Source organism: Poeciliopsis prolifica, unplaced genomic scaffold (assembly GCF_027474105.1).
Source record: "Poeciliopsis prolifica strain line A6 unplaced genomic scaffold, Auburn_PproV2 SCAFFOLD020, whole genome shotgun sequence".
NCBI lineage: Eukaryota > Metazoa > Chordata > Actinopteri > Cyprinodontiformes > Poeciliidae > Poeciliopsis > Poeciliopsis prolifica.
The window spans coordinates 4,991,712-5,008,608 of record NW_026562395.1 but is presented as its reverse complement, the minus strand read 5'-3'; the positions used below and the strand labels follow the sequence as shown (position 1 = coordinate 5,008,608).

Sequence of the window (16,897 nt, the reverse complement as noted above, 5' to 3'; positions counted from 1 at the left end):
CATTACCATAATCTTAAAGGAAATCTGACTTTAAAATTTCCTCCGCGTTTTCTTTCTCTTCCTGCTTTCAGGATGTCGGCTTCTATATTTCATAAACAGGAGAAATCAGCGGAGCTCGGCCTGAAGTCGCCCGACTTTTCGCCGTGAATAGGCGGAGTGGAGTTAAAAGTCAAAATCGATGAATCATTTATTCTTCTTCAATGTTTCTTGGAGTGGGAGCAAATGGAAGATCAAACGTTCATAGAGTGAATACAGAGTCATAAAGAGGTGTTTAAAGTATTAAATGTTACAAAAGATCAAGTGCTTACAGCTGAGGTGGCTGTAAAAACAACACAACCCCGGTTAAGAGGCCAGGGTTTAAAATACTCAGAGGAAGAAAGTCACTTTTGAACCTTTTTATAGCACATCTTACATAATTCTACTGAAAAATATGGAATGCCAGTGAAATCATGAAAACCAAAATCTCTCCAAAGCAGATTTGAATAAAAAGTAGAGAAAATGCAAAGAGCCACAGAGCAACGATGAAGGAACAGCAGAAACTTCTGGTTATTTTTTGTATTTTTCTCATGTGTAGAATCAGACACAAACATTTTCAAAAACCTCCCAAAAACCTAAGGGAAACAAACTTGAAGTTTTAAGCGGCCATCGATCCAAAAGGTATATTTACGCACAGAAACACCACGCCCATAGTGAGACATGGTGGTGGCGGCATCATGTTCTGCAGTCATTTCTTGTCAAGTCAGATTAGACCACAAATAATTTCGAATTTCTTTTTATTTTATGAAAGTTCTTTTAGTGCCTGAAGTGTCTTTTCAGCATCGTAGTGAATCCGTTCCATTGATTCAAATGGAAAATGTAGGACATTACCAAAAGAAAATCTAAGTTCTGGAGTTACTTAGCCGGAATCCGAAGAATAAATGTGATGGATAATTTGTAAGACAGTGATAGAAACTTGAAGAACTTTTGGAAGACTGAGGATGGGTCAAAAGTTTGGCTGCAGAAGGGCCAGAGAAATAGTAACAAGAGGAACCGAGTCAAAAGATGCTTCGTTGAATTACAACTTGTGGATGTGAAACTTGGCCATTGCTGCGTTCCATCCTTTCATGTTTTGCCCTCTAGGATATTTGTCTTTTGGCTGAACTGCACAAGATATGCATCGCATTAAAAACGTACAGAAAAGTTTTGAAATTATTTATGATCTCGCAAAAAGCTGGCATGTTTAGGACGATGGCATCCACATCTTGTGGAGAATATTCGGGCTGAAAACACAAAGCGCTATAAAACCTGAGCGTAGCTCGCTCGCAGACAGGCTGAGGAGCAGCAGCTCTGTCACACGGCGGCGGATGCCTTCCGGCTTCAGGACGCCGACATCCCAGAGAATAAAAGCACGTTGATGTATTCAGACGGCTTTTGATTGCCCAGAACAAAAAAAAAAAAAAAAATGAAACAAAAAGACTTGAGGACCTCGGCTGTGTATGAAGACGTACTGCTATTTGGTCTGTTTGCACATAGAGGCGGCGAATTAACTCGGCATGCTTCAAGCGCTCTTTATTATCTTGGAGAACGCTAATTAACATGTCAGGTAGTTTTAACGTGCACAAATACCCCATGTTGTAATTGCTGATTGAGCGTTATTGTGTCACTACTCGCTTTTAAGTTCTGTGGCTCAGCAACCAATTAATTAGGAAAAAGCAGCATGTTTGTAATTTAAGTTTGTGGGGGAGCAGAAACAAAAAGAAAACCCCCCAAAACATTTCAACATTCTGAGAAATATGCAAATATTGGTGAGCCGTATGATGATGATAACTTTTTCACATTTTATCATGTTATAACTACAAATTTTAATGTTTTTTGGGGGGAATTTTACATAATAAAACAACATTTAACAGTAAAGTGGGAGGAACATTATGATTCTGATGATGGCATTTGACAAAATCTAATGTTTGTTGTACTGAACTGCCTTGTCGCTGACATTTTCTATACAAATTGATTAACGCAACGCTTCAATCAATTTTTATTTTACAAATAAAAATCTGAAAAGTAACTAACTAACCCTTGCAACCCTCTTTACTCTGAAGACCCTAAATAAAATGCAGCGTAACGACTTTCCTTTCCTTTAGCGAGTTGGACAGGACAAAAAACAAAAAGACATTACATTGTTTTTATAACAACTGAAAGTGACATAATTACTTGATTATTTTATTAAAATGAAATACTATGACTGGAGAATAAATAAAACCGCCCCTTTAAATGAAAATAGAAAACATTTTCAACAATATAGATCTTATAAAACCTAAATCTTTTATTTTTCCAATCAATTACATAAGGTGTTATAGAGTCATAATTAAGCCATGATTTTTGAATTCCAAGTAAAATATGTATATTTTGGACATTAATGTCAATATTTAAATTTTGACTAAAATAATTGCACTTATTTATTTATTTTTTTACAATCAGCAGCTCATCATAACAGCAAACTTCAGAGCCTAACGAGGCAGGAAATGCACTAACTGGGTCCCTGAATGTCATTACGATAAAAAGGTCAGAATCCTATTGATTCCTCTGGACATTCGGTCAAATCGGATTGTTTCGGGGCGCGGGTGTAATCTCTTCTGAGAATCCTCTGACCTGAAACGGAAACGCGCCCGCTTCTCCGCGTGCGCCTGTTTGCCGAGAGACAGACAAGAGTTGCTCTGGAAAACTAGATCTTTCACTAAAAATAGACAATATCGTCTGCATTTCTTCTTCTCTTCCCTTTCCCAGCACAATAAAGGGACATGGAAAATGGCCGGGAGCAACAGAGAGGCAGAAAACGAGACGTCGGGAAAGGAATAGCTGGCTGTCGACGTCCTTGGCTCCGTGCCTCGCCGCCCGGCCAAAAAACGTTTGGGGATCAATAAAAACGATGACATCCTCTTCATAACCTTCAGTGCTGAGAATCTTTTACTTCTTTTTTAGAAGAACAGCCTAATCGGAAATATCTTTTATGGATATAGACTGGTGTTGCTGGTGATTTTCACAGTAAAAAACCCCCCCAAAAAAACAAAAGAACAGAAAAGAAAAGAAAAAGTGATGTTGCTTTTTTGTCTCCTTGTCAATAGAGCTTTGTCATGGAGAGAGTCAATAGTGGGGGGATTAAATAAACACCAACATGCTCTTGGAAAAATAGCTTTCTTTCACAGTCACTCCATCTGTGAAGGAGCTTCGCGCTCACAATTTGATCCCCTCATTTTCTATCAGCGCGAAAGAAAAACAACTTCTTGCTGCTCCTTCTTTTTTTCTTCTTCTTTTTTTTTTTTTTAAACCAGCAGGTGCTTAATCCTCACCTAACGCATCTGCGGAGCGCGCGTGGCGGTGGCGTTCGCACACAAACTGCGTGCCCGCATCTGTGAGCGACACCGATGAGGGACTTTTTATTTTTCTGCGAGATTTATTTTCTAATGTTGACGTTTATCACTTGAGCAGACCTGCGATTCGTCACCCGCCATCGCTCTCCCCCCGCTTTTTCGCCTTCTCGTCGATAATCCGAAAGGCAGTCGATTTGCTAAAATGCGAATCTCTTTCTCACGTTTAGCTTCTTCTTCTCCCCCCTCGCTCCCTGTCTTTTCTTTCGTCTGTCCTCCATCTAACTACTTGGCGGTTAAGGTAAGAGCTGGCAGGGGGAGCAGGTCGCAGCTCTGATACGGGGCGGGGGCAAAGCTGGGGGCAAAGCTGGGCCTTAGGGAAGTCTGTGGCGCTGATTTGGCAGCCGGCCTCATGTTTGAGGCTTGCAGATCCCTCTGATCCTTCATTAGGCTCTGCTCAGAAAGTGTCCCGCAATGACCAACATGGGACGGACACAGGCGAGTGTGAGCAGTCACACTTTCTCCAGTCACATCCACAAACCTGTATGGTATTTCATCATCATAGACCAACACAAATGAGTGCATTAATGTGAAGTGAAAGCAATAATATAGATGGTTTTTATCTGCTTATCTCTGTCTTACAAATAAAAATGTCAAAAGTGTGTTATTGCAACACCGTTGTGATATAAACTTTTTTTTTTTCGACAAATGTTTTTTTTTTTAGGGAATTTTCTGTTTCTCACAAACACACATACTTGATTTGCAGCGCGCGTCTTTAGGACGCCAGTCACACAAAGAGAGATTTTTCATCAATGAAACGAACGCCGTGACTGCATTTGATTATATTTTATGTCATATAGCAGCGCTAACAAACCCGACAAAACGGAGAGCTCCGGGGAATTTTAAACTTTATTTTGAATTCATCGATAAATTGAATTCTCCTAAAAAAAAAAAATCCCCTGATTTTCATCACATGTGAGATTAGATATGTCTGATTAGGTGCAAACTATTTAACATGTAGTCATGTCACATAAATGGTCACAGAAATGGTCAGAAAAGGAAATATCTGAACTGCATGGTAGGGAGTTAAAAAACAACAACAACAAAAAAAACCCCAACCAAAACAAATCACTTTACTGCAGCTCCAAGCGGCCTGAAGGCAAAAACTTCTACGGCAACATTACGTAGGATAAGATGGGTAGAACTATATTTACACTGCGTTTGATACTTTGTAATGACATTACACATTTCTACTCTGCGCCGCTTCTCTTTGGTGGCGACCTGCCTGGCAAGCGTCCCTTTGTGTGTCCGCTTTTATGATGCTGTACTGGTTTGGCTGACCATTTCATCCCTAGCAAGTGAAGAAGAAAATAGAGCGTCATCATACTGTGTGAATTTGCAGGCGGCTGTAACAGGACAAAGGCCTCTGGAGTAGATTCAGCTTTACCAATCTTCTGTTTTCATGGATAAATCATCTAACGTGTCTCATGCATACTTTTTCTTTTGTTGCCTAAAACTAAAATATTTACAGTGAAACTCAGTAGCTTTAAATATTTTAACTGTTTGGCAGCATCTCATAGTTTTATTAGAAAAAAACAATAACATTCTCCACATCAGCTCTGCCATTTTGATGGTTTTCTGAACACATTTGCCCTGATTCCTTAGTAATTACCTTCTTTACCTTATGGAAGAAAGAAAAAGGTATTTTGAGATAATATTTAGCCCACTGCTGCACTAGGTCCCACTCAAACTGGGTTGAGAAAGAACCGTGACATTAAAAGTTAGGAAGAACATCGATGGATTGGATTGGTCCCCATTGTGTCTCTAGAAGGATGAGAATTTCTGGACCATTTCGAACAAATGCACAACATCCGTGGCATTATTACAACAGCAGCAAATATGGTTCCTGGATGTTGGATGGAAGAATCTGCAGCCTGCTCACACAAATGTGGATCGGTCATTAGAGCGTTGGAAGATCAGCCTCGGGCATGTCTCAACCCCAGGTACCAACATGCAGTGCTCAAAGTAAATGCTCACGGCATCTCGCTTGCGCTTCTCACTGATAGAATTTTAACAATCCACATTCAAAAACAAACAAACAACAACAACAACAAAAAAGATGTGGGAAAAAAAAAACACTAGCTATGATTTCTCAAAGCAAGATTGTTATGTTGTACTATTCTTGAGGTAGAACTCCCAATGAAAGAATTGGAGATGTGCACACGCCTCCACATTGCGCATACTGGATGGATGATGCAATATAACTGTTGCAACAGTTTCAGAGATTTTTACATAGTCTCTCTCTGGTGTGAAGCGGTATTTTGAACTCAACTCAGCTTTATGAGCAGTTGAGTTGAGAAATATTTGTTAGAGGACTGAGGCTTTGACATTGTTCAACAAAGAAGAATTTATTTTAAAATTCCAATTGTATTTTTGGATTCTTAAAGAGAGAATATTACGTTTTTCATTCACATAGTGTCATTTTATAGCACAATAAGGTGATATAAAATGGCAGTTTCAGTTGTTCTAAAAATGCTATATTCATATCAGACATGACAAAAGAAAGTTAACTTTGCAATTTAACCCCTTAAAATTGGGCCTCTGTCTCTTTAAAAAAAACAAACTCCTGTTCTTTCTGAAAGTCTACCTTCAGGAACTCACCACAACATAACTCCACTATTAACCCTTTAAAACGTTTTTGCCAGCATTGCACTGAAAAGTGGCTCCTCTAATGAGCTCAGCAGATACGCAGTTCTACCAGGTGCTTGCTAATTGCTGCTGGCTAGTCTGAAGGAGCTGAGTGGGGGGAATTGCAAGGGAGGGCTGCTTTGTGAGACCAAAGCCGGGAAGCTACAGCTCAGAGGAGGAGCTTCGTCCTCGAAGGCGGGGCTCGGTCCAGCCAGGTGTTTTGCACAACTGAATGATTCTCACAAGTGATTAAATGATTTCTCAAACACCCATGAAAGAAACAAGGTAACACTCCACATACGTTTTTGATGATCGAACACCATTATAACATGATGCAAAGTCAATCTTACATAATACATCCCCTTTAACTGTACTATACAAAAGGAGAATAGGTTTATGAAGACAGTAGATATGAAAAGATTGACCATTTTCAGAGTTCAGTGTAATGTAACTAACTTGTGGTTTGGCGATAAAACAGCTGGCCTAATAACACCATCTGATCCACACCTGGGTGAGTTTGACCCGTATCACAGCCTGCCGCCGCAGCAGAATCCAAACTGATTGACCGACCCGCTCCCAGAGTTCAATCCAGGCTTTAGTGTGAAAACAATAGCGCCGTGGCTCTAGTGCAGAAAAAGAAGGATGGAGAGATAAGAAGAAGTAAGAGATAGCGCGGAGAGAAAGAGAGGGAAAGAGCGTGGCTGCTGGGGCGTCGGAGCGAGGCAGAAAGGCAACATGTAATTTGGAATTCAGAGCCAATGTGCCTGTGTGCTGAGACCTATCTGAGCCAAGTTTGCCTCAGATCCTGCTCTGAATTCTAAAATACCCACATCTCTCTACATCTCCTTTCCTCCCACCCTTCCTTGTTCTTCCCCTCCAACGTGCCGCCCCCCCCCCATCCACCATCAGAGCTATGTATTTGTTCTACTTTTGGATGTACATGACGCTTGGCTCTCTTGTCTCTTTCATCCTTCCTTTCCATCTCTTCATCACTGTGTGAATGGGATTCATGTCCTACCATGAAGCTGCGAAAACACGGGCGTCCCTCTGGGATTCGGCTGTCAGAAACGGAGAGGAGATAGAGGCGGGCCGTGCTGGGTTATCTTTATGTTTTTTTGTTGGTTGTGTCTCATTGAATTTTTCATCTAAATCTATGAAAAATAGATCTGCGGAGCCGGGGGGCGTAAGCCGCAAGATCGCATGGTGAGCGTAACGATGCCGCTTATTATTACTTGCTGTTGGTTGGGATGGGTGAAGGCCCAATGCGTGCACGTTTGCGCGTGCCGCCATGTTGCCCCCGCGACGCCTCTGGCTGACGTGACAGGCAGATTTCCCCGAAGAGCTTTTGTATCATGTCTGAAGCGCTCGTGGCGGCAACTCCACGGGGGTGAAAATTTGTTGAAGGGGCCTATGGAAATGCGCAACGGTGCACCGGAGAGAGGCTAGCATGGAGCCATGGAGGGGAAGGTAAAAAGAAGAAAAAGAATGTTTTACAGATGTTTACGTGCACTGGAGCATGTCGCGTTCGGGAAGCTACAAGGCTCGAGAAAGGGTTTTGTTGTAATGTACATGTCAATGCGACGACTTCTGCACTGTTTTCTTCCTTCCAATTTCAGTCAGAGTAAGAAACTCTCCTTAAATTATTAAGACGGACTCGCACCAAACTCTCCTGAGCTCTTCGCCGATTCCGTTTCAACTTTTTGAACGTCGGCGACAGGGCCGAGCACAAACAGTCTGTAAGCAAAGAGACGTTTCTTTGTTTTGGGGTTGTTGTTTTTTTCTGTAGCGTTCTGAAGCATTAATAGGCAGACATGTTTTAGGAATAAAGGCTTGATAAATTCAGAAGCCAGATCAAACGAGGTGGAACGAGTACACCCAGAAACTGCAGGATTTATTTATTTTTTTCTCTTTAATCCAAAATGAGGGGGGTTTGTGTTTTTTTGTGAAGCGGTTTGTCAGGGGCTAGCAGGAGCTTCGTAGTTGCTAACACAACATTCTGAATTAAACTTCTGTAGAATAAGAAAAACAAAACAAAGCAAGCAAGCCGGTTTAATAATGCTGTGTAATCCTGTTAATGTCCCTGGATTATGTTAATGACTGTAGTTCACACTGTGGAACAAAGTTTTTGCCTCACGGCGGCATTAGCCTCCTGGCTGCTAAATGCTAGCATGAGTTAAGGCTAGCTTAGGTGAAAAACCTTCACAATTTGGCCAAAGAACTGGCCATAAAGTCAACATAAAAACAGAATATTTTTTATATGTTGAGAGTAAACATTGTTCTACTGCTGTGTGCTGCACAGTGGTACAGATGGCAGGTTTTCAGCCAGTGAGGTCGTAGGTTTGAATCCCATCCTGATGTCTACTTACGTGGACTTGGCATGTTCTCCCTGCAGACGCTTGTTTCTTTTTCCAACCTTCCAAAAACACGACTTAAGTCAACTGGTCTCTCTAAAGTGTCCACATAGTTAGGAGTGTGTTCTGCTTGTCCAAGGATGCAACCTGCCTCCAGGTTAGTTAGGCGGCTACAGACAAAAGAAGATTTTGTTGTCAAGAATTCAATTGTTTGCCATTAAAAGTGTTGTTGGATGTATTTGTTCTCTTTGTTTTTTTTTACTGCACACCTGTAAAAATGTTTCAGGTTTTCTAAACTTAAAAATATATACAATTCATCTGAGAGCCTTTAAATGAATTTCAAAGTGCACAAAGATGGAATAAGAAGCACCTTCAAGAACGGAGTGCTAGAAATTGCAATTCGGGATGAAATTATGTTGAAAAAAAAAAAAAACTTTGTGACTGAAAATCCCCAAAAGTCGATCGCTTTCAAAAATAACTAGGTTTCGCCTTTCTTGTGCTCAGAACAGAGCAGTTCGAGTTTTCTTCACGTTCCAAAGCCGCCTGACCTTTGTGAGCCTGAAACACAACAATCGAGAATCGTCAGCCTCTCAAAGATTCAAAAGATATTCAGCAACTTCTCCCTCTCCTACATGAAACATATATCAATCCCTAGAGATATAATTTGTGTAAGCATAAACATGGTTTTAGCAGTAAAAATCTGACTGTCATTCACAGGAATAAAAATAAAACCCTTCAAAAATGTGGTCTGTTTATTACTATTATTTTTAAATTCTGGAAACCCACAGAGAAAGCAGCTTTAGAGGCAAAGGCGCAGCAGGAAGTATAATCCCCGGTCTATGTTTGCAGCACAAAAGCCGCTGCAGGCTCGCCGATGGTAAACCACCAACTTATAGAAAGGAATATTCAGCCGCTCTTCTCGGTTTATTCATATTTCAGTGATGGAAACATCATAAAAAGGTTCTGTAAACATCGTCAGAAAGGACGCAGCGCCAGCACCCTTGTCAACTTACTCACAGTGTTCGAAACCAATTAGCACCCAAAGTTCTGGGCTAATAAGGAAGAATAAAAGAACAACAACAAAAAAAAAAAAACGGTTTTTCAATCAGTGGAGATGCAAATTTATTAAAATATGAAAGAAAATGATAGGGATGGAGCCACCACTCAAATTAGTTCCATTTTAGCTTGATGAACAATTGAAATTACTCAGAACTATCAGATTTACTGGCTCTGTAACACTAGAGCTTTTAGTGAGGCAGCCATTCCTTTTACTAATTTTCAGTGTTAGTTTGGGAGAAGGAAACGTGAAATGCATTAATCTTAAGGAAACTCTGTGGCCTGATGATAATGATAGGGAGACTTACTACAGTGTCTATCAAGGTGGTTGCGGGTGATCATTTATATCTAACTGTTATTGAGCGACTGTTGCTGAGTGAAGCACTACACACAAGTGGAGAAAAAAAATAAAAATACCCTTGGGGGCCGTTTTGGTTAAAAAGCTGCAGTCATTCATGAAAGACATAAAAACTGTTCCTTACACTAATCATTTTCTGAAGACTGCTCCATCGGAGTGCTGGCCAATTTCCACAACAATGCCTCTAATCTTTCTTTCTTTAAAGAACGGTTCATATTTATTTTAGTGTGCGTTTCGTTTCCTTTTCCTTCTTCTCTGCTTTCCAAATGAGTCGACTCTTTACTTAGAAGTTAATTACCAAAGCAGGCAGGGCCGACACTTGCCTGGAGGGCCGCAGACTCCCTGAAGCCCTGGCATGTCCCAGGTTGGGTTACATGACTTCTTCTAATTAGTTCATAAACTTTTCTTCGTCAAATCTAAATATTAAACAGCTGGATGCTGTGCAGTTTGTTTTCTGTTCTTTTATTTTGGTGATTCCTTGTTTTTTTTGTGTGTTCTGCAAATTCCTCAAACATTTTTTTAAATTCACTTCACTGCTTCCATCACCAAATAATCCAAGTCGCTTGTGAAAAATCAGAAAACATTTAGATTTTACTCGATATCGTAATTCCCCGTCATCCGACAGCTCAGACCACTTTTCCATCGGTGGCTTTCGTCAGTCATTTAACTAACAACCAACAAATTCCCAGTCAGATACTTAAATTTTACTTTACAAGTGTCCTATTTCAGTGTTGCAGTAAAAACACTTTACATTCAGCCAGTGAGCAGCACGTCTAGACCCCCTAGAGGCCCTCATTTATTAAACATGCCCAGAACAGGAGGGGGGAAAAAATGGTCTGTGTGGGCAATCTGAGGCAAATTGCAGGATTTATCGGTCTGGATTGTAAGATATAATGAAATCCCACACAAGGATTCAGGTTGTGCACCAAAGCTTATATTAGTCTGGACCTGGGATGCAATATGACTGGTTTTGTTTCTTTAGCAAAAGATGCCATGTGGTTTGATTGCTTTGAGCTATGTTTGAGCAATTACTATTTTAAAGACAACCTAAAATCAGAAAAGGTTACAAAACATTCCAGACCAATCAAGAAACAAGAGAATATCTTAATTAGGTAGAGTTTTGGTCTCCTGAAAAAGGATTTTGGACAAGATGGCTCCTCAAAATCTGACAGACCAAAAGGTTTTGTAATGCGGAGTGAACAAATATCAACAAGTCGAGATGTTGGTTGCTGAGAGACAAAGACAACTAAACTTGACCTAAAAGTTGTTCCAATTTAAAAGTATCAATGCTTTTGCAACCAAGTAATTGCACTTTCTCTTAATTTTTCCATTTAAATTACTGTGTAATTTGTATTTGAGTCAAATTACACATTCATTGATATTAAAGGTGTAAATGTTTAAAAATATTTGGGAAATTAACAGCGGTCTGTCTGTTACACTTTGAAATCCACAGCTTATTTGCTGACACAAATGTCCAAATCTTCATGTTGCAGAGATGAAAATGAATCAGTTGTTCAGCTATAAATGCTGAATGAATGTACTGCAAATGGGAGACATTTTCTCCCAGTTACTTATATCTATGACGGCAGAATCAAATGAGCGAGGTAAGGAACAACAAAACAAAAGAAGAAAAAAAAAATAAATAATACAAAAGCTGTAATGTTATCAGAGGCCATGATGATATCTATCTTTCTCTTGCAGAGGGTGGGGTAACTTGATAGAAGCAATACATCGCTGGCCATATACACACTGATGCACACAGGTACACATCAAACATCTTATATTAGGTCTGTCAGGAGGAGAAGGGCAGGGAGGGGAGCCAGATGGGGAAACAGACACCGCTTGACATAAACACAGTGACAGAGACGGCCCGGTGATGGATGGATCCTGACAGGAACGAGGAAAAACAAGCAAGCTTCCACAACAATTCATTAAACCCCACGTACAGTTTCGCACGTGTGCAGACGTGCATGTGCCACGCGTCGCGGCACGCCGCCTCGGCTCGTTCGCCGTCTCGTTTTTTCCATTTCTGTGTGAAGGTTTTCAATTATCCGGCGGTCGCACCTTTCTAGCGGAGAATTAGCGCGAGAGGGTTTGGGAGAACAACCTCAAATGGATAATGAGATTCGGCGTGGGCGAGCCCGATTAGAAAGTAAAGAGCCCGGGCTGATCGTCGTGTTTTTTTGAGCGTGACTGAAGGTGAGGGAACGAGGCGTCCCGCTGAGCAATCTTAGTTTAAAATACATTTCGGCGACATCTAAATTATACCCACAGACGTCCCAGCTGAAATCAGAACAGACTGTGTACAAACGTGAAAGTTCTTTGAAGTTTAAATTACGTTATAGAAAACCGATAGCTCTATGTGCAGCTGAGAGAAATAACAGATCAGACCTGTCAGCTCCTTTTGCTAGTGGGAAGCTAGCTTTTCAGCAATGCTAATCACTATTAGCTACGCCAGCCATTAACAATCTACAGCGCTCCATTCTATCAATTTAAATGTGATGGTGCAAGGAGAGGTTGTATGGATGACTTCAGTCAATAAGAGAAAACATTGCATATACACAAGTGCCTTCATTTTCCCATCATATTTGTGAAGCATGGCAGAGGTTCCAAATGATTACAAGAACTGTGAACATCCTTAGTTTTGAACATTATTTGCCAGCCAACTTTGAAACATATTTTCAGTCAGTATTCACAGTCCAAAGCACACCATGTGAGAAATGCTCGGCAAAAACAATTTAAACAATCTGCTCATTGTCCTTTAAATGGTTGGTCGGATTAGTGCTATGGTTGCAACTAGTGACTCCAACTTGACTTAAACATGGTCTGGAACTCATGTCTCATTAATTTTCTTTTTGTTTCTAAGTCAAGTCTTTTTTTTTCCTAAGTTGTCATGCCGTACTCTGGTGGAATGGCGCCCTGGGCAGCGAGGCATCACAAAATGAAAGCAAAAGTGGTCTCAAGCAAAAACATTGTTCAGGGTTTCATCTTTGCATTTTCTTCAGGGCAGCTTTTTTTTCCTCCCCCCCTTAGAAGCTGACAAAGTCCTTTATCCGTTGCACGCTCCACATTCAGATCAACTGAACTCGCAAATAAGATGCCAGCAGGGGCAAAATGTCCCGCTCACCTTCGCAAATTGCCCCCGCGATTTCAACCCAAGCGTGCAGTTGTTCTTAGCAGTTAAAATGCAAACACTACAATCAGCATTTTAATTTGTGATTGCCAAACAAGCTGTAAGCTAATCACGGGGAAGAGATAATGAGGGAAGCAAAAGAAAGAGCGAGGGAGGCTGGAGAGAGAGCGAGAGAGTCTGTGATTAGCTCATCCCTCGGAATTCTGTTTTTCTTTTCTTCACAGCTAAGGGCTTTGCATGTTAAACAAAGTGCCGTGTATGCCCCGATAATCCACTGTTATCTACAAATATGCTTGAGGTGTTTTCTATTTTTTTTCCTGTTGACATGTCCCTGCCACACGCTCAGCTATCAAAGACGACCCAATGATTGTAACAGTTAAGGTGATAGCCCAGAGAGTGACGAGACCTTTGGTTGGACGTACGTCCTCAATCGGCAGGCGTAATGCCTTTAACCTTTCGCCTGGGATTCATCACGGAGCTCACGCCGCCGAGAGCGAGGACCGAATGTGTGCCGTTAGGAACGATGACAACATTGCAGTTTATTATAGTCTGATTGTAAAGCAGTCTCTGTATAAAAATGTTTTAGGAGCGACTTACGCCATTCTCGGAACGTTGCCATCGTTTCCTCTTTCCTGTGTTTCAGGAGAAATGACAGGAGGTAGAGAGGGTTTCCCTCTAAAATATTCAAAGCTAAATATTCACACCAAGGTTCAATGCAACTTAATACCAGTGTGAAAAAATAAAATAAAATACAAAATCGGCCTCCCTCATTTAATTTCAATTGCAGAATAAAGGAAGCATAGAGCACCGGGCTTTGGCCACTTGATTCAACAATCACTGTTGAAATTAAATCAAAGCCCCTGTCTTGGTTTACCCATCCTCGGATGTCAATAAATAACTCATTTTAAAATACCAGCAGTATAACACTGCTCACACTGCAAAAAGAAGCCAAGTTCACGCCTAGCTTGTGAAATCACCATATGCCTCTTTGCTATTAATACATTTACTAGAGTGGGTGAATGAAGACGTTCCATATCTAATGAATTGAAGCCAATTTACAGGAGATATTATGCTTGGCTAGCTCTGCTATACTATCTCAAATGCGGGATTAAAAATGCAGTCATTTCACTTCCTTAGGAGGTTACTCCAATTATCCGTTCAGGTAGAACCACGTCGGGCGGCGTTTTCCCACATCACCCACACAATTTACTGTACATCTTTATCGCTTTTCCCTACATCCACGCCACTTCACTTCCTTTTTCCACCCAATCATACACGCAAGCCCACACACGTCCATACACTTCTCTTTTTCCCCCTCTTCTTTCTGTTCTGCACTGTAAAGCAGGCTCAGAACTTTCTTGCTGTTGGCCTTCATCTCTGCAGAGCAGATGGCTGCTTTTCTGCGCCACATGGCTCGCACTCAGGAGACGCCGAGTGCTCTTTAAGAAAAAAAAGAAAAAAGACTTTCAGTCTGCTTTAGCAACTGTAGCACCCCAGCCCCGTCATCACGTCATCTTTTTTCCCCGTCGGCAGTGACTTTCCTCCAGCGAACGCCACCCTGTTGTACCGCCACGGCAGCGATTTTGACGCCCCGGCTGGAGTTGATTGTTATGTTAACAGCTGATGCTTACACGCGCGAGTCGAGTCGTGACGAGAGGTTATTAAGATGCTGTGCCCGGGTCTGCCCGGTCTGCCGGCCGTGAACTCCTTCGTGAGTTTTCCGTCGAGTTTCTCCAACGTGAGGTAGAAGAGTCCATATATATGGAGACTCGCATTAATTATTCATGCTGAGAGTTGGTTTGAATGCGCTGGAGAAGTGGGATTATAGGGAAGGTGGGGTGGTGGTGAGAGAGTACAGTACTTTTCTTTCTCTTAGCATCTTAATCATAGATCAGCTTGAGAAACGCAGGCTGTGTTTGCCCTGAGGCCTTCCATGAGAATTTAAATCATGCAAGCCTGTTTGTTAAATTTGACTTGTTTTGAGTGTCTGTGCGCGACATACGGTGCATTCAAACTCCGTGACTTTTTTGTTTTTGTTTTTACATCTTGTTACATTACAAGGCTTCAACTTTGGACTCCTAAACGTATCGAATCTGTCAACCTTCTCGTATTAATGTGTATTGATCTCCCACTATGTGTTGGGGAGAAATCGGTGCTCATTGTCTCACTTGCGTAAAGAAAGTCGCGCCATTTTGTTGCCAGCCTCGCGTCATCAGCACCTAAAACTCCCCTGATGAACTTTTCGCCCTGTTCTGCATGAGAAGGTTTTGTGTGATTGGTCTGATTTTTGTGGGTGTTTGTTTTTGTGGAAAACGACCCCAAATACTCAACTTCCTGATGTCGGTTTTTCAGCCATAGAGTAGGATGGACAGTTTTGAGGAGCAATCGTTCGAGCCTGTGAGGAAAAACGTGCTGAAACATTAAAGCCTTCATGCTCGGTTCTGATCCAATGCAGCGGCAGAACGTCTCACTGAGGTTTTTCATTCTAATTTTCTGATAACATGGAAAATAAAAGAGAATTTTCCAGCTTTTATTTCCTCCTTGTGAGCTCGTAATAGTTGTTCCTTTCCGTCATGAGCGGCGTGTTTACTGTACTGAAGTAAACCACACATACGGCAAAACACCTTGACGTACACTGGGGATTCTGCTCAGTGTCTTGTTTGTGCAAAAACAAAGATCCGAAAACCACGTGACCGCACCTCGACAATTCGACTTTGGTCCGATCATGAGGGGCCTCAAGTCAACCAATTGCTGACTTAAGGGTGTCTAAATCCCACCTATTGGCCAATATGAATATTGTATAAAGGCTTAAAAATAGCGCAAACACAAAAAACGCACGGAAACTACAAAAAGATAAGAATGATACATACAATGTGGAGCATGATGTAGTCGCCCAGGCGTGGGGCACTGTCGATGCGAACAAGGATGGCGTCCCTGATGGTGGTGCTGAAGCCCACCGCCAGCCGGTCCGTCCGCGTGCTCGGCCTCTCGTTGTTGGGCCATGTGTAGGTGATCAGGCCTCCTCCTTTGCCAAAGATGTAGGTGGTGCCAGCTATTGTAGCAAAAGACAAGAAAAACAAAGATGTTTTTAATTCACAAAACATTGCTAAGGCTTTTTAAATCAACCAACAATGAAAAAAGAAGGTTAGATCTATAGAAGTATTAAATGCAAGTGTGTTCATTTCTGTCTCAGGACTTTGTTGAAACACTGCCACATTTTTAGGCAGAAGTCAGCATCTCCACTGAATCAAACCTCTGGCCTCTCCAGCTCTTAAATATAGCCCCTTTCTTGGGAATAGGAGCCAGTATGGACCGAATGGGATAAGTCTCCCAATCCTCATGTATTATATATGAGACCTGTAACCAAAGAACAAGGCTTGGCAGAGGAAAATAGAGAAGGGCTTGTGCAGGAGGTCTTGGATCAGAGATAGAAGAACTTTCATTGAGCTTAATTTGATAAATGGGTCTCACTAACAGTAGGGAGGGAAGACTTTGCCAAAAAATGTAGCTTTTGCATCACATAGATGTGTGTCAGATGTGCGCCTCTGACTTAATCAAACCTGACCCGAAGCCACGGGGGCTGTGAAAACCGCTCGCGCGTTTCCATTTTTAGTTTCTGCCACAGCCTGGTAGCATTTCACTGCCTGGTTGCAGGGCCGGATTCCGTTTCAGCTTCTGAATGTTCCCTAAGGTGGGTCGGAATTAAGGCGCTGAATCAATGCGCCGCTCAGCCATCCAGTTCATGTTTAGGCAAAGAAATAATCAAGAGATCAAAGGCATTCGACCTCAGAGAAGATAGTATGCGAATCCACATGCCAGGCAAAACCGACGTCGTAGGCCGTGGGAGGGTGGAAAGCATTTGGCCCGCCTTGCAGGCTGACGGGGGGATTGCTAATGAAGCCTCCGAGTCCTTGCATCGCTGTATTAATTCATTTTTTCTGCTTCCATCAACACTCTCCGTCTTTCG

At 41.7% G+C, this 16,897-nt stretch overlaps 1 protein-coding gene across 2 annotated transcripts in view; it reads right to left on the bottom strand.

The window, feature by feature from the left end:
* nrxn3b (neurexin 3b) overlaps positions 1 to 16,897 on the bottom strand; it is a 348,019-nt gene that overhangs the window by 69,734 nt on the left and 261,388 nt on the right. For both annotated transcript variants that reach the window (XM_055044125.1, XM_055044126.1), the window contains one exon: positions 15,801 to 15,982. In XM_055044125.1, coding sequence (XP_054900100.1) covers positions 15,801 to 15,982 — 182 coding nt within the window. The remainder of the gene's footprint in view (positions 1 to 15,800; positions 15,983 to 16,897) is intronic.